Raw genomic sequence first — 18,445 nt, 5'->3', positions numbered from 1 at the left:
ATCCGAGAAACACACACATTTTATAATAGTAATGCAATAAGTTATATCCTCAATTATTCAAGGGACTGGAAGATTATCCAGAACATTTGATAATCAGTTGTTTTGATAAGACAACACTCCATCCAACATGGTACTATAAGTACTTGACACAGATTGGAGACATGCAAGCAATCATATCAGCCTGCTTCAGATTGTGGTGGTTCTATTAAGAGCTATTCTAAATGCATAAAAAGACTACTTTGGAGAACTAGATATATAAATGAAAGGCATTCCTGAAGAACATGTGGCAGAATGCCGATTTATCTCTGCATTTTCTAAGGTCAGCTAGATACATTAACTCCACTGTAATTTTTTAAAAGCCTCTAGTGGTTTCAAAGACATCTTGAAATCTGATTTCCATTGACAGATCCCCCCATCTAAATTTTAATGTATACTTGTAAGGGAGGCCCCTATACACCTGGGGAGGTGGTGGGTATCCTGAATCAGGGGCTAGAGGCAGTGATGGGTTGGATGTGGGCTAGTAGACTGAATCCAGACAAGATGGAGGTGCTGTTGGTCCATGGAAAGCCAATCAGAATGGGGGAGTTTGACTGGTTCTGGATGAGGTTGCACTCCCCTTGAAAGAACAAGTGTGCAGCTTGGGAGTACTGCTGGATCCAGCTCTGCTTTTGAATGCTTATGTGGAGCCAGTGGCCAGGGGTGCCTCTGCACAGCTTCGGCATGTGCGCCAGCTGTGTTCCTTTTTCAAGAAGGCAGCTCTGGCTACAGTTACCCACACCTTAGACACATCATGACTGGATTACTGTTAACATGCTCTACTTAGGGCTGTCCTTGAAGAATATTCAGAAACTGCAGTTAGTGCAAAATGCGGGGAGTAGGATTTTATCCAGAGCTGTCTGCTGGGACCATATTACACCCATTCAGAAAGACTGGTGAAAAATGCACAAGGACCATTGGCATCAGCTGCCAATTTGTTTCCAGGTACAATTCAAGGTACTGTTTTTGACCTTTAAAGCCCTTTATGGTTTGGGCCCTGGATATCTGAAGGTCTGCCTGCTCCCAAGGGTTTCTGCCTGTTTGACAAGGTCATCGGAGGGAGCTCTGATGTACCAACGACGAGGAACGCTCGGCTGTCATGAATGCAGGACAGGTCTTCTCAGTTAGTGTCTTCAGGCTTTGGAATATTCTCCCAGTGGACATCTGCTCCTCAGTCTCCATCGGAGTGTTTAGAAAGCAAGCAAAATCATGGCTTTTAACCCAGGCTTTTATATGAGTAGAATTTTTTTGTTAATGCCACTTCTGTGCTGTGTTTTTTAGTGAAAGTGTGTGTGTGTATAAACTTTTTAAATAATTTCTCCTTTTCATTATATTCCAATTTACTATTTGAATTGTTTTGTTTAATAGTTTTGTTTTTAAATTTATTGTAAACTGCCTTGAGATTATTTTAATGAAAGGTGGTATATAAATCTAACAATTAACATATGCAATTACCACAGTAAAAAGGCCTTTTCTTTTACCTGTTTCCTTTCTTTAGGATTAAGAAGCAAGTACCGGGGATCAAAAACTATCTTGTGGAGCTCCTTCTCCCAAGTAGAAAAAGCAGAAACCTTAAGAAATAACAAAAACAAGAAGTGCTCATTTTCATGGCAATTAAATTCACCCAAAGGCATGCAGGTTGTGCAGTTTTGCTTGAAATCTACAGGACATCTGTTAGAAAGGAGCCATAACTGAAACTCTTACAGCAATGTCATCACTAATAGATGATGAACTGCAGGAGGTCAGCATGGCAAATTTCCACACTAATTGGCTCTGAAAACCACTACATAATTACACAGAACTAACACACACCTAATTACTCATTAAAATAAGCACTACTGTGTGACATTTAAAAATCGCTACTTCAAAAGAGATCCTTGAAGTTCTGCATTCTGACTTCCTATGCCTTCACAGTTCGCTTTTTAAAGGATCCAAGTTCTCCCCTTGCCCCCTCCCCTCCCAAGGAGGGTTATGCACAAGAATTGACTTTTGGGCACTTAAAAAAGAAATAAATAAAATCTGGAAGCTTAACAAGACAGAGAAGATTTGGTAGAAAAGACCTTCGTTGATTTCATTCTACATAGAAGGGATGTACCAATGAAGTCCAAAATGATGAGTTCTTCAAACTTGATGAATGCAAGCCTGGTAATGGAGTATAATTGAAGGATGGGAGTTGCACAGACAGCAGTCCAAAGTAACATCACATACTAAATTAAGGGGACACATTTTCACCACCCCCATGATTATGCCCAATGATTCCCTACTGTGAACCTTCAATGTTACAATGGCAGCTGGCTTATACCAATTCAGACCACTGGTCCATCTAGCTCAGTATAGATCCAGATTCAAATGCATCAGATTGAAGTTGCTTAGCATAGCATACATTCAAGACTGGTTATATCCCTTTACACATCACCTGTCAGAATTTGTCAGCATAAAGGTAACCAAACACACTTAAATCCTGACAACAATGTGCAGGCATTACTTGTCAGACAGAAAGACAGATGGTACTGTATATGAATTAGATTTTCCAGTATTTAGATTAAAATTTCAGTTACAAAATACAAATGTTGTTCCAATCATTACTTTTTCATCTATTACTTTTCACATGTTAATTAATGGTCTCCAGCAAAGTTTAGTACATAAGAATGGCACAGTTAATACAAGAATAGTTTCTGACCCCTCTTTCTAGTAGCATGTCCTTAAATTGTTTCATTCGAGCCTCTAAAGGGACAATGGCTCTCTCTCGAGCAGCTTTGATTTCAGCTTCCATGGCAGCCTCCTTCTCTGAATCAATGTCTTTGTTATCCTCTTTCCTAGAAAGATGATGACAAACAACATTCTATAAACATCACACATTTTAAACATCTGATTTTACATATCTTCAGAAATATAGGCTTAGAATAGTATCAGATGTCAAGTTTTCCCCATTTGCAGTACAGAGGTACCAGGTTATTTATAGTGAACTCAATTCACACCATTCTTTTGACAAGCTGCCAGTGAGCAACCTAGCTCTATGGGGATCCAACCACATGTGCTTTTGTGCTTGCCCTACATTTACGTTTGGGACACACTTTGATCTGGCAACTAGTGTGCATGGGGTGCATGTGGAGCCTCCACACCTTGTCACTGTGTCTGCACAATATAGAAAGAGCAACAAGCCCAAAAGTGATATGCAACACAAGGCCTGTTTTTGGACAACAGCTGCTACTAGAACATATTATTGGCTCACAGAAATGGCTAAATGGCACATTGTAGCACTACACACTAATTGTTCAGTTATGCAACAGAGTAAAACTAAAAAGCTACTTACTACAAGACAATTTCATTTATACTTTAAGAAAAGATGGAATTTTCTCCCAAGTGCTACTGGGCTTTGAAATGCAGCATTTTTTCAAAATGAAGAACATTAGTAGTTCTAATATAGACAGCTAGATAGACAAGTATTACTTCTACAAATTTCTTGTAATCAGCTATACTATAATTTTTATGCTAACTTACTTCCTCTTCTTTGCTTTAATTGGCTCATCATCATTGGTTTCTTCTAGCATATCATGTTCTTCTTTTACTGTAAGAGAGGTTTCTGTTAGCCTTGTAGACACAGCGGAGACAAACTTCACCACTTATTGTTGCTTTCAAAGTTCTAAGGAACACACCTCATGTTACTTTCAAAATAGAGGTTCTCCATGGAGACACATCAGTGTCTCATGATTTAAAAAAAGCATAATAGTCAATCAATAAATGCCATCAATTAACAGTTAGACAAAAACATATTTCAGCTTTAGCACAGTTTCTAGAACCTAACATATGTCAACTTATTGAGATGGTAGCTCTGTTCAGATATGACAGCAAACCATGATTTGATATGTCCAAACAGAGTCATGGTTTTTCAAACAATAGACTTTCATGCACTATCAGAAGTGGGCAAGGCACTTGATTATACACTTGTAACTTGAGTTGTATTTAGTACAATTTTAACTCATCACCACTAATAATAAGCTAGCCTTTGTTAATCTCTACAGCAATATCAGTATGTTTCATTTTTTAAATTAGGAATTTACAGTGAGGGAAATAAGTATTTGATCCCCTGCTGATTTTGTCCGTTTGCCCTCTGACACAGAAATGACCAGGCTATAATTGGAATGGTAGGTTTATTGTAGCTGTGAGAGACAGAATAAAAACAAACAAACCCTCAAAAGCCCAGTGCCCAAAATGATAATGTCTTGATTAATATGAAAGATAATGTCTTGATTAATATGAAAGTCCAACACTATTTTGGGTAGGAAACCAGAGTTGGTGCACATCACCTCCTTACTGGGATAGAAGGTGGTAAAGGGGATGTCAACTCTCAAGGCAGTGAATTTGCTAATGCTCCTTGCATTAGTGATGGCAATGAGGAATACAGTTTTGAAAGTGACTAATTTGAAGGAATCCTAAAGGGATCTTCTGTGAGTGAACTAAAAGAGAGACTCCATGGTTCTACAGGTTGCCTAACAGAAGGGAAAAGGTTATTAAGGCCCTTCAGAAAACACTTGCAGTCCATGTGGAAGAAAAGAGATCTGGAGCACCAATCATGGTGCACAGCAGACAGGGCAGATATATGAACTTTTATAGAGGAATTAGACAGACCAGCTTGTTTGACAGAAGTGAGGTAGAGAAGTACTTGGCAGACAGACACAGATGAAGGGGTCAAAGCCTTTGGAATGTGCAGAAAGGAAGAATCTTTTCAATTTGCAGCTGTAATTCCACCTGGTGGGGGCTTTCCTTTCGTGAAGGAGGATATTATCTAAAGGTTCAGCCTCCACGCAGTCATATTCAGGGTCTTGAGGCAGTGGTGAAGAACTGTAGTGATCGGACTCCCCTCCCACTAAAGAGTTAACTGGAAGTGACCCTGTCTTGACTGACAGGCTGGTGAACTCCAGGGCTCATCCATTCAAGCACACCAGGTGGGTGGGACCTAGAGAGCTGTTGCCAGGAAGAAGAGAGTTCTTTGTTAGAGAGGAAGCTAGTCTGGAGGTGCGCAGGAGGCCATGCGGCCATGGAGGTTGACTGCAGGAGAATAACTCTGCAGATCTTTGAAAGACAGGAGGGCAGGACGCTTGTATTCTCATCCGCAGTTTGATGAGTTCAAGACAAGGAGCCAGGGCTTATGGCTTTGGGAAGTTCAACATAGGTAAAAGTTTGTTGAGCCAGACTTTGCGTTAGGGATATTATATTTCTTTGGTGTGTGTGCTTTTGCATATTCCCGATACTGTTCTATTATTGTTTACCTGTAGCTTATTTACAATAAAAAACACTAGCCAATGCCCATACTACATAGGGCATTGCAAAGGATTCTATAAATTTTAAGTATGCATTAAGGCAACCTATTTTTGTAACCCTCCTAAGTCTTAACTGTACCTAAAAGCTGAGAAAGCCTCAGACGGAAACATTCTGTAGTACTTTAATCAAACTATTTTTGAAGTTCTTTTCTTTTTACTAGCCTCTCCGAGTCGGTTTTTAACTCAAGAAAAGGGGGGGGGGGGGTCCTCTGGTACAAACATGTCCTCAAATGGTCAGCAGCTATCAGTTTTCTCCCCACGTGTAGGCTTGCACGTGGAAGATTTTTGTACTTATCCAATAGCAAAATAAAGAGAGTTTTCCCTGGGATTCCAACCCAAGCCCAGGGAGGTTCAAGCTCTGTCAATAAGAAGCATGGTGGTGGCAGCATTTTGAACCTACCGATAATACAGAAAAGCTTTAGGAGAAGCCTAGCCAGGCAGCTCTGCAGGGATGATTCAGCATTTCTTTCCCTCGCTTGAGCTTGCTCTGAGACAAAGGCTTTAATCTACCAAAAGAACCCTCCCTTTATTCTGTTGCAGTAGGACCAGATGATGGTGGAGCCCTTGAGACAGACGGAGACAAGAGGAAACCAGAGCTGCCATGGCCACCATGGGATGAGTAGAATGAATTTGTCTTTTGGCGCAATAGCTTGTTTAAGACCCTGGAGAGTAGTGGGAAGGGTGGGAAGAATAGGCTGCCTGCTCAAGGAATCTGGAATGCATCTGCCAGAGATTATATCCCCACTGCAGCTCTGGAACAAAATGTGGGTGTTTTTTGTTCTGATGGGTAGCAAAGAGGTCCACTTGGGGAGTCCACCATTGTTGGAAGAGAGAAGCACTGGATTCTCTGCAGAGAGTGTCTGCCAAGATGTTGTTAGCACCCTCTATGTGGAGAGCTTTGGGGCAGATTTGGTGGCAAACGCACCAATCCCATATTTGAACAGCCAGATTGCAGAAGAACCTGGACACCATACCCCGCTTGGCAGTTTATATACAGAGTGACCATGGTGTTGTCCAACAGCACTTGAACCATGTTGCCTGACAAGAAAGGAAGGAATGACTTTAGAGCCAGGAGGACAGCTATAAGTTCCAGGATACTGATATGCAGAGACGCCTGTTGATGATTCCAAAGGCCCTGAACATGAAGGCTTGCACAGTGAGTGTCCCAGCCTGTCAGAAAGGTGTCCGTTGTGATAGAGATCATAGGCATAGGAAGGTGGATGGGCAGACCCATGTTGAAGTTTGCTGGCAGAATCCACCAGAGTTCAAACAGGCTGGGGTATCATGAGTTTAAGTGTTGATCATCTGTGTTCTGTTTGAATACCAACAGTAGCTATAGTGGAATCACACTGACAACATGCTGGAAGCCATCAGGCCCAGGAGGCACTGAACGGACTGCACAGTCTGGCTTGGGTTGGAGAGGATAATGTTTTGTAGCGGCAGCTGATGGTCTTGAAGCACAAAAGCATATTTGAGGTTTGCACCGAGTTTAGCACCTATGTAAGAAAGGGAGTGTTGGGGAGACAGGTTAGACTTCTTCCAGTTGACCTGGATGCCTAGAGTGTCCAACAGAGAGAGAACCTCGTTGATATGATCCAACAGCAAGTCTTTGTCATATGAGGTGATTAGCCACTCGTCCAAACGAGGGAAGATGGGCCTCGAGTCCCCAGATGGGTGATAATAGCACTCACACATTTTTTTGTGAACACACAAGGAGCTGTGGAAAAGCTGAAAGATGTTTTATTGAAAAACCTGGTCCGCCAAAGTAAATAACAGGTATTTCCTGTGTCATGGGAAAATGGCAATGTGAAAATAGGTGTCCTCGAGATCTAGAGTGATGAACCACTCCTTCCCTGATAGAAAGGGGAGGAGCTGTTGCAAAGTCAGCATTCAGAATTTTCTGGTCCGTACGAAGTCATTCAGGGAGTGTAGATCCAGAATTTGATTTAGGATGCCATCTCTTTTCAGAACTTTAAAGTATCAGGAGTAGAGCCTTGCCCATTGGGATTCTCTGTCCAAAGAAGGGTAGTAGAGTGAGGAACTCTATGGTGTAGCCAGTGGAGATTACACTTAGCACCCAGGTGTTGGAAGTGATAAGATGCCAGGAAGCTAAGTAGGGAGCAAGCCGGATAGAGGAAGGAGCGGGACCGCCCTGAGCCATTTTTGGAAGGGCAGTATAAAAATCAAATTATTATTATTATTTTTATTTTACACAGTCAGACAGGTGTTATTGACTGGTTTGTTTTATCCAGACATCGAGTCCTTCCCAAGGACCTGGGATGCCAGAATTTTATTGTCAATGTTGTTGCTGTTGTTATAGATATCGTCGCAGAATATAGGCTGTTCCCAGTAAAGCTGCTTTTTGTAATTGGCTGATGGTGATTTCTGTGCCCCTATGGTGTTGAGGTGCTCTTCAAGGTCTTTTGGAACTGCACCCAGGGCGCCAATTACCACTGGGATTATTTTGATCTTTTTCTGCCACAGCCTTTCAATTTCAATTTGTAGATCTTTGTATTTGGTGATTTTTTCTATTTCTTTTTCTTCTGTTCTGCTATCCCCTGGTATTGCTATGTCGATTATTTTCACTTGTTTTTCTTTCTTCTTGACTACAGTTATATCTGGTGTATTGTTTGGCAGATGTTTGTCTGTTTGTAGTCGGAAGTCCCATAATATTTTTACATCTTCATTTTATACCACTTTTTCAATTTTATGGTCCCACCAATGTTTGGCTACAGGTAGCTTGTATTTTTTGCAGATGTTCCAGTGTATCATCCCTGCTACTCTGTCATGCCTTTGCTTGTAGTCAGTCTGTGCGATCTTTTTACAACAGCTGATTAGGTGGTCCACGGTTTTCATCTGCTTCTTTACAAAGGCGGCACTTGCTGTTTGTGGTTGATTTTTCGACTTTTGCTCTTATTGCATTTGTTCTTAGTGCCTGTTCTTGTGCAGCCAGTATTAAACCCTCTGTTTCTTTCTTCAAGTTGCCATTCTTAAGCCATTGCCAGGTCTTGGTGATGTCTGATTTTCCATTTATATTGTGCAAATATTGAGCATGCAGTGGCTTATTTTTCCATTTTTCTGCTCGGTTCTTGACTTGTTCTTTCTTGTAGGCCTGCTTTGTCTCATTGGTGTTGAATAGTTTCGCATTATTGACCATTTGAAGTGCATCTTCTTCACTGTCCTTTATATATTCTTCAAGGCCTCTTTTCTCCGTCTCTACTGTTTGATGGACTTGCAGCATTCCTCTTCCACCTGAGCTGCGAGGGAGGTATAGTCTATCGACATCACTGCGGGGGTGCAGAGCATGATTGATGGTCATGATTTTCCTAGTCTTACGATCTAGCTCAGCCTGGGTCCAGTCTATTATTCCTGCAGTGTATCTGATAACAGGTATAGCCCAGGTGTTTATGGCTTGTATGGTGTTCCCGCAATCGAGTTTGGACTTGAGGATTTTTCTAACTCTCCTGATGTATTCACTTCCAATTTTTCTTTTAACTTCAGTGTGTGGGATGTTATCAGCCTGGAGAATGCCCAAATATTTGTAAGGTTCTTTCTCTTCCAGGTTCTTGATCTTGCTTCCATTGGGCAGTTCTATTCCTTCTGTTTTTCTTATTTTCCCTCTGTTCATTATTAATGCAGCACACTTGTCTAGTCCAAACTCCATTGCTATATCGCTACTGAATATACGGACAGTATTTAGCAGTGATTAGATTTCTGACTGGGACTTTCCATACAACTTCAGATCGTCCATGTACAGCAGATGGTTGATTTTACTTGATGTTTTAGATGTTTGGTATCTGAGGCCTGTTTTGTTTAGTATTTGTGAAAGTGGGGTCATGGCGATTACAAACAACAGAGGGGATAGTGAGTCCCCTTGGAAAATGCCTCTTCTAATGCTAACCTGTCCAAGTGTCTCACCATTGATTGTTAACTGTGTACTCCACATGCACATTGCTTTTTTTTAATAAACATCTGAATGTTTTTGCTGATACCAGTTGTTTCTAAACATTTTAGTATCCATGTGTGAGGCAATGAATCGAAGGTTTTCTTGTAGTCAATCCAGGCAACACTTAGATTGGTTTTTCTTCTCTTGCAATTTTCTAAAATCATTTTGTCAATCAGCAGCTGGTCTTTTGTGCCTCTGGTGTTTGGGCAATTTCCTTTCTGTTCAACTGGAAGCTGTTTGTTAGTTAATAAGTGTTGCATCACTTCATCTGCTATTATTCCAGTTAATAATTTGAACATGGTTGGAAGGCAGGTTATCGGTCTATAACTACTTGGTTTTCCCAGTTGTTAGCCATTGTTCAATATCACCTCCTTGCAAAATGTGATTGAACTGTTTTGATAGTTGTTTATGAAGGCTTGTTAGGTGTTTAAGCCAAAAGCCATGCAGTTCATTGTCGCCTGGAGCAGTCCAATTTTTAATTTTCTTTGCTCTTTCACTTATTAATTCTGGTGTTATTATTAGATCTTGCATTTGTTGGTTACATTTTTTGATCTCTTTCATCCAGCCTGCTTTTTTATTATAATCTATTGGATTGTCCCATAATTTCCCCCAGAATTGCACTGTTTCTTTTTTATTTGGTGTTTCTAGGTTTCTTGCAGTTTCTCCTTCTATGCTTTGGTAGAAACGTCTCTGATTCGACTGGAATTGGAGATTCTGCCTGTGCTGTGTAGTTCTGGCTTCATATCTGCTAATCTTCTTTGACACTGCTGTTATTTGCTGCTTTATTATTTCCAGGACTTCTCTAATTTTCCTTGAATCTAGGTGGTATTTTTGGATCAGATACTGTTTGGTATTTTCATTCTTCAGCTTCTTGTCTTTCATATCTTTCAATTTACTAGCATCTGATCTAAGCCTGGAGATTTTATTTTCTAATCTAACCTTCCATTGAGGTGATGTACTGCTTTCTTTTTTTACAGGTCCATTGATCTTATATCCGAGTTCTTGTGTTGTTATTGTTGCTGCACTGTACATTAGTTAGTTTGTTTCTTGCAAATTATTGGTTATTTCTGCAAGTGTAGCATTGACATCTTTTAATGCCTGAGCGAGTTGTTGTTGTTGTTGTTATTATTGGGCAAGGCAACAGAGGAGTCAAAGGTTCTGCTTAGAGCTGTCCGGGCCTCTGGACTCTGGATTTTGTTTTGGGTGTTGAGAAAACAGACACCTTTAAGATTGTGGAAAAGAATGGCAATAGCCTTTATGATCTTGTAAAGGGGACCTTAGGTCTGCCAGGTCTGCAAAAGCACTGCAAATAGGTACATGGCAGAAGTAAAAGTTCTGGCAGTAAATCTGGACTTTTTCATGCACTCCATATTGTCCTCAGTTTTGGTGCTGAAAAGGCCTTCGCCATCAAAAGACCTTCGCCACTGCTTATTCAATTTTATCCTGCATGTCTTGCTGAAGGAAGGACAAACAAAGCCAGGCATGACTGTGAAGTGAAGGCACTGTCAAGTGTATGGGATTCAGTTTCGGTAAGATGTTTAGTCGTACTGAGAGACTAGGGAGTTATGTCTGCAGACTCAGATAGAGTTAGATAGAAGCTCTTTAAACCAAGACTGCAGAAGTACAGGAGCATCCTGCATATCAGCCTTGAAGCTCTCCCAGACAGAATAATGGAATTTGGACATACAAGCCATATAGTTTGTTTTTTTCATGCAAAAGGCAGGAAGAGGAATAAATTTTGCTTCCCACAAAATCCAACTTCCTGCCATCCCTATCGACCGGAGAAACATGTTTTCTTCCTGACTTTGTGGAGAGGGCACAATCCACCATCAAAGAATTTGATGGAGGTGCTTGAATAAAAATGTAGTCTACCTCTTGCACCCTATAAAGAGGTTTCCAGTTGTCAAGAAGTAGACACTGAAGAGCCTCCAAAGCTGATTCAGCTGAATTTACCAGGACCAGGAGAATGGATAAAGCTCAGGATATGATGAACAGGTAGAATACATACAATTGTATACTCGGTCACTGACAGTCTCAGTAGGTTACTTCAGCTCCAGCCCAAGAAACTTTGCCATCTCAGTAGGGAAGTCTGAAGAGTTGCCAGGTACATTGTCATCAGGTGAGGTGCCTGAAGGACTTTCAGTGACAGTAGACTTATCATCTGACTCAGAAGTAGAAACATAATCCTCATCTGAGAGATATTTCCTAGGGACAGAGGGAACACCCTGAGGGAATGATAGAATAGCAAGGTGTTCAGGTGAAAGAGGAATATAGGCCGTAGTCACAGGAAGAGTACATGGAGCTGCAGTTTGAGATGGGGGAGGTTAAGGAACAGGAGGAGGATCTAAGGGGCACTTGAAAGGAGAAGAACCAGTGGGCAGCTGTCCCTTAGATGAAGCAGAGGACCTTAATTTCTTCAATTTCCATCAGCTAAACCCTTCATAATCTTAGAAAAGAGAGGGTGAAGGAGCATACATCAGGTCCTGAAAACTTCCCAACCTATGGATGTAATCTGGGCCAAAGGCTGAAGGAGAGCTCCAATTGTCCAGCTTCCTATGGTAGGGAGAGAAACTGTAGGCAACAAGAAACTGGTGTTCTTTCCATGGTTGCGAAAGCCGATGAGGACAACAAGCAGGTGTAGTCTTGGCAGGAGATGCAGATGGTATCTTAGGTATCCCAGCGAACTCATCCTCAATATCGAGGCTGTGAAATGGTAAAACCTTTGGAGGTGGATCCAGAAGATGTAGTCAGAGGAGAACCAAGGATAGAATAAAAATCCAGCATCAGCAAGAAGTCCCTTGACGCTGCCAATGTTGAGAGAAAGCTGCGCTGGTGATGTCAGTATCGATGTAGGAGGTTGTGGGGACCTGTCGACAATAGAGGAAGATGGCAGCAGAGATGAACGTGGGGAAGGATGACTGTCCGAAACCAAAACGTGAGGATGGAGCAGCTAATGATGTTGATGTCAAGAGTCAGGAGACCTGATGTCGATGATGGAGTGGAGGAAGATCTCTTAACTACCTCAGGAGAACAAGACAATGAGTGAGTGCGGAACACCTGGGCCGAAGAAGGTGTTGGCATCAACAATACCAATGAGGGTGGCGGATGCACTCACATAGAATACTTCAATGAGGATTAGGAGAGGAGAGCTAGTCTTGTGGTAGCAAGCATGACTTGTCCCCTTAGCTAAGCAGGGTCCACCCTGGTTGCATATTATTATTATTATTATTATTATTATTATTATTATTATTATTATTATTATTAATTCGATTTCTATACCGTCCTTCCAATATGAATGGGAGACTACATGTGTGAGCACTGTAAGATATTCCCCTCAGGGGATGGAGCCGCTCTGGGAAGAACAGAAAGTTTCAAGTTATCTCCCTGGCTTGTCCAAGATAGGGCTGAGAGAGATTCCTACCTGCACCTTGGAGAAGCTGCTTCCAGTCTGTGAAGACATACTGAGCTAGATAGAGCAATAGTCCTACTCAGTATATGGCAGCTTCCTATGATGAATATGGTCCGACAGCTGTCAATGCCACTGTTCAAGACTTAAGTTTGGGGTGGTGCACAAATATCTATCTACTTAATTCTCTTGGCCGATGCGTGGGGATGCATGGTAGAACTCTTGTGAGGGTGCAAAAGTTCCAAGAGGACAGGGAGAGGAGGCGGCCTGATAAGAAGCGGAGGCAGCGGCGGGATGGCCTGGCCCTGGCCCGCTGGGGTGATGAGGCAGCAGCGGCAGCAGGCCCTGCCTGCCGCAGGGAGGAAGCGAATGGCGGGCGAAGCCCCACTGGCCTGAGGAGGAAGTGGAGGTGGTGGTGGGACGGCCTGGCCCTGGCCAGCTGGGGTGAGGAGGCGGTGGCAGGCCCTGGCCTGGCCACAGGGAGAAGGCGAACAGCTGGCAGGCGGGCGAAGCCCCGCTAGCCTGAGGAGAAAGCGGAGGCTGGACGGCCTGGCCCTGGCCAGCTGGGGTGAGAAGGTGGCGGCGGCGGGCCCTGGCCTGACCGCAGGGTGGAGCAGGGAGGTGAACGGCCAGTGGGCAAAGCCTCACCGCCCTGAGGAGGAAGTGGAGGTGGCGGTGGGACAGCCTGGCCCTGGCAAGCTGTGGTGAGGAGGCGGCAACAAGCCCTGGCCTGGTTGCAGGGAGGAGGCGAACGGTCAGCGGGCAAAGCCTGGCCAGCCTGAGGAGGAAGTGGAGGTGGGACGGCCTGGCCCTGGCCCGCCCGGCCACCAGGGTGAGATGGTGACGGTGGCAGGCCCTGGAGAAAAGGCAAATGGCAGCGGGTGGGGTGGAGAACCAGAGGCTGGGGGCAGGGAGGAGAATGGGGCACAAGACTTGGGGGAAGATATACCGGGGCTGGGGGGAGAACTAGGGGCACAGATGCAAGCTGGGACTGAAGGTTGGGGGAGAGAGCAAATGGGCGCGACAAACAGCAAGTTTAAGTTTTAAAAGCAGTTTGGCCCCAACTAGCGCACAGCTAGTAATAGATAAATACTCAGGGAACCACACCAGCATACCAAATTATTCATTCCATTGCATAGAAGAGATATATTCAGCAATTTAAAGGTACTTTTTTCAATGCCTTGTGAACTTACACTACACTCAGAACATATACTCTAGTTCTGTGCCTCAAATTTCCTTTCTCTTCAGATTCATATGATCCTTCAGGGTCATATTCCAACTGCTACTAATAAAAATCAGTAATATCAATATTGATATTGACACTTCCTGATGAAGTTTAGATTATAATGGCTTCTTGATTGAATTAGAATGGTAAACACCTCCAGGCATATTAAGAGTGGTCAGGCTCATAGAATCTGATGGATTCATACGATCCTTGGAGAGTTGCTGGCTGGCACTCCTTGCAAACTTAGTCATTGTGGGACAGCAGGTCTTGTGAGAGCAAACATGAATTTTCCCTTGTTAAGCAGGGTTCACCTTGCTTTGCTTTTGGATGGGAGACTACATGTGTGCATTATAATATGGAGCCATAGTTCAGTGGAAAATGCTAGGAAACAATTGGTTTAAAACTTGATGTAAATGTGAACACAGGTAGCTGCACATCATCACATCAACTATGTGGTGGCAAAAAAGCTTACTCTGCATCCTACGAAAGTAGTCCAGTCAAGCTTTTCTGTATAGTACTGGACAAACTCCAGCTTAGCCCACAGGTGAATATATGGCAGGACTTGAAAGCATACCATGACCTGTCAGCGAAACATTTTGATTATAACACAGACTCATCTGGTGCAACTTGGAATCCACTAGGTCAACAGTAATCTGTGGATAAGACCAGACCCTATTTGGTTCTGGTCTGTGGGATGATTTTCAGATGATGTAGCTGACCATAAGAACATAGAACACAAGAAAAGCCCGGTTGGATCAGGCCCAAGGCACATCAAGTCCAGCATCCTGTTTCACACAGTGGCCCACGGGCAAGAGCACAGGACATGCCCTCTCACCCACTGCTACTCCCCTGCAACTGGTATTTAGAGGCATCTTGCCTCTGAGATAGAGGTGGCCTATAGCTCTCAGACTAATAGCTATCGATAGACCTGTCCTCCATGAATTTATCTAAACCCCTCTCAAAGCCAAACAGGCTGTTGACTGTCACCACATTTTGTGGCAGAGAATTCTATAGGCTGATGATGCCTTGTGTGAAAAAGTACCTCTGTTTGTTGGTCCTAAATTTCTTGGCAATCAGTTTCATGGGATGACCCCTGGTTCTAGAGTTATGAGAGAGGAAGAAAAATTTCTCTCTATCAACTGTCTTCACACCATGCATGATTTTATAGACCTTTATCATGTCTCCTCTCTGTTCTCTTGTTTTTAAACTAAGAAGCCCCAGGTGTTGTAGCCTTGCCTCTTAAGAAAGATGCTCTAGCCCCCTGGTCATCTTGGTTGCCACAAGACCACTAGACCCTTGCCCTTCTTGGCAACTTACTTCTAGCAGTGAGAATCGGCAGACTGGGTCCAGCAGGTGATCAATGCCTCATTGTGAGAGGAAGTGGTCCGAGATGCCTTGAAGGAGGTTACGCTTAAAGAAAGCCTTCTTGAGCTCTGAGGACTGTAACAACTATGGGCTGGTTGCAAACATCTCAATTTGGGATAAGGTGTTTGAGAATGATCTGGATCCATTTAAATTCTGCTTCAGACACAGTTTTAGTCCAGGAATGACCTTGGTCATCCTGATGGATAATTTTGACAGGATAGAGATGGGGGAATTCAGCCATGCCCATTTTTGTGGCACTCTTGATGGCCTTCAATATAATCAACAATGGTATACCTCTGGATAGGTTATCCAAGTTGGAATTTATCTGAAAATTCGAACTCTCTTAAATGTTTGGCTGTCTATTATATTTCTGACATTCTGGCATATGGCACTCTATAGTGTTCAAACAGAATCCAAGTTTTACAATAAGTCATTATTTCCTATTGTATATATCTCATTTTATGACAAACAATGCTGAGCATACAAGTAGGAAAAAGCCCCTCTGAATTCAATGAGATTTACTTTCAAATACCTTTCAATAGAGATTTACTTTCAAAGTCTGCACTGTAAATCAGCAACTATCTTACTTAGAGCTCCACTTCTAAATGCTGGTGGGTTCAGAGCAAACAAACAAGAGATAAGTTACTTGTGCATTCCTCCTGAGCAGTAAAACCAGTGGGGGGGGGGGAGTGGGAGGAGCCCCTTCCTGTCACTTTCTAAGAAAGGAATAGTTGCAAAGTACCCAAGGACCACAAAACTAGGGTCCCAGCTAGGGATGTGCAGACCAGTCCAGAGGTTCGGGATCGAACCGAACCCCAACCCAGTTCCGTCTGCAAATTTTTGCCACCGTGCATGCGCAAATGACCTCTGCAAGACTGTGGGCCATGCCAGGCATCGCATAGGCCATTAACACATGCACAGCGGCGGCCAAAATAGCCACTGCGAGCAGTTACGGAGGCCCAAACAGGCCGAAAAGTGTTGTTTTACCTGGCTGCAGCTGTGATTTCAGAGGCTGGCGGGGGAGAGGGAACCTTCACAACTCCCCCCCCCCGGCCTACAGGAAGCCCCCCAAAGGGGCTATTTTTTTTAAAAAAAATGAGGCCCCCCCCCCCCCCACTGACCGGACCGGGGGGTTGATAGGGGCTGCACTGAACCGGGCCAGCCGGTTCCGTGCACACCCCTAGTCCCAGCTGTTGGTGTGGGGAAGAGGAAGATACAGACACACATTAATAATAAGTAGGGCATCCAATATAAACTTCCACAGTGGCTTCTCTGGAGAATTCAATAGAACAACTATTCACAGTGGAATTCTGCCAATGATTCCAAGGCAACAGTGTCTAGGCCATGGGTATCCAACCTTAAGTCTCCAGATGATGTTGAACTACAACTTCCATCAACCCTAGCCACAATAGTCAAAGAATGGAGAAAGACTGGCTTTAAGGGAGAAACTGCTGGAAAAATTATCTCCTAGCCAATCCTCTGTCCGAATCTTTCTTCCAAGAACCTGTTTCTTATTGGGTGTTTGGACCACTGAGAAACAAATAGTGAGAATCTGTATTTCCTAAGATTATGTAAGCTCTCAAAGAATGGAAGAATGTTTCATCTACCTGTCAATCAAAACCAAGCAGTCAAGCACATAAAAATGGAACTTGCAAAAGATATAAACAGTATTCAAAATTATGAAGTACTGTATTTACCTGAATCCAAGACTAGTCCCCCCCCCAGGTTTTTTTAATATTAGAAATCAGGAGGGCATCTTAAATTCAAGAGTCCTGTTCCTTTTGAGTAAATGCAACTCTAAAAACAGGTTGCTACCTGTAACAGGTGATCTCTCTGGTGATCCATGTTCACTCACAACATGGATTCAACAGGGTTCTGCACCTGCAGAGTAGCCCTCTGCAGAAGAATTCCAAACTCTCTGAGGCGCTCTTTGGCTCCTCCAAATCGGGTGTGACTGCTAATTTTGGTGGGACAGCACCGTTCTCCTCAGTTCCTGATCAGCCACTGTGATGAATGAAGAGCGATGTCCGCAGATAAAGGCAGGTAAGAAAGGTAATACAATACAACTATGGAGGAATCCAAGCAGCGAGGTAGGCCAGGCGGGTGTTGTGTGTGAATATCGATCACCAGAGAGATCACCTTTTACAGGTAGGCAACCTGTTTATCTCTGACGTGATCCATGTTCCCTCAAAACCTGGGTGATTAGCAAGCTCATCAAGATGAAGGTGGGAGCCAGGATTCCATTCAGATTATTTTCTTGCAGACCACCTGACCAAATATGGCCTCCACCACTGAACAGATGTCAATAGTGTACTGTTTAACGAAAGGTAAGCCCAAGGACCATGTGGCTGCCTTGGACAGATGTCCTTCATACTGATGCCAGACATATGAGCCACTGATGTGGCCATGGCCTGAGTGGAATGAGCCCTGATCGTTGAAGGGGGCTATATCCCCTGTTGGAGGTAACATAAAAATTGGTTCGACAACCCAATGGGAAAGTCTTTGATGAGAAGCAGAGTGACCATTGTTTTCACCTTTGTATGAAACCAAGAGTCTCTTGGATATATGGAAAGGTTTGGTACGGTTAAGGCCAAACTCGCCAAACTTAAGGGAGGACTCGCCGAATGTTGAGGGAATGCACTGACTTTTCCAGTAAGGAGGAGGCATTCTGGAAGAAAGCAAGCAATATAATATCTTGATCAGTGACAACTTTAGGAGTGAAAGACGGATCCATGCATCTTAGTGTACAGAGAGTCTGCGTGAAGTGGTAAGCTCACTGACACGGCATGCTGAAGTTACTGCAACCAGAAAAGCGACTTTTAGAGACAAAGACTTGAAACTGATGGAGAGGAGCAGTTTGAAGGGAGGCTCAGTGAGAGAGGAGAGGACCAAGGAGAGGCTCCAGGGTTCAACAGGGTCCCAGACTGGAGGAAAGAGGTTGGTCACACGTTTGGAATATAGAAGGGGAAAAACTGACCATCCATCCCAGCCAGGATGTTTTGCTGAAAGAGCTGCCAGATGCCTCTTAAGAGAGGTGTTAGAGAAACTGGAACACTTGAGGCCCGTAAGATAGAGAAGAATTTACCTGATGGTAGCAGAGGAAGGGTCAAAGCCCTTAGCGTCAGCATGGGCAGCAAAACGCTTCC

General features: G+C 43.4%; 1 protein-coding gene across 9 annotated transcripts in view; it reads right to left on the bottom strand.

Annotated features, from left to right (window-relative positions):
- Positions 1-18,445, bottom strand: part of TCERG1 (transcription elongation regulator 1) — a 98,807-nt gene that overhangs the window by 46,054 nt on the left and 34,308 nt on the right. For all 9 annotated transcript variants that reach the window (XM_053293726.1, XM_053293729.1, XM_053293730.1 and 6 more), the window contains 3 exons: positions 3,538-3,604; positions 2,717-2,852; positions 1,518-1,607 (listed from right to left, as the gene is read on the bottom strand). In XM_053293726.1, coding sequence (XP_053149701.1) covers positions 1,518-1,607; positions 2,717-2,852; positions 3,538-3,604 — 293 coding nt within the window. The remainder of the gene's footprint in view (positions 1-1,517; positions 1,608-2,716; positions 2,853-3,537; positions 3,605-18,445) is intronic.

Source organism: Hemicordylus capensis, chromosome 2 (genome assembly GCF_027244095.1).
Source record: "Hemicordylus capensis ecotype Gifberg chromosome 2, rHemCap1.1.pri, whole genome shotgun sequence".
Classification (NCBI taxonomy): domain Eukaryota; kingdom Metazoa; phylum Chordata; class Lepidosauria; order Squamata; family Cordylidae; genus Hemicordylus; species Hemicordylus capensis.
Note: the sequence above shows the minus strand (reverse complement) of the source record. Positions and strands in the feature narration are given on the sequence as shown.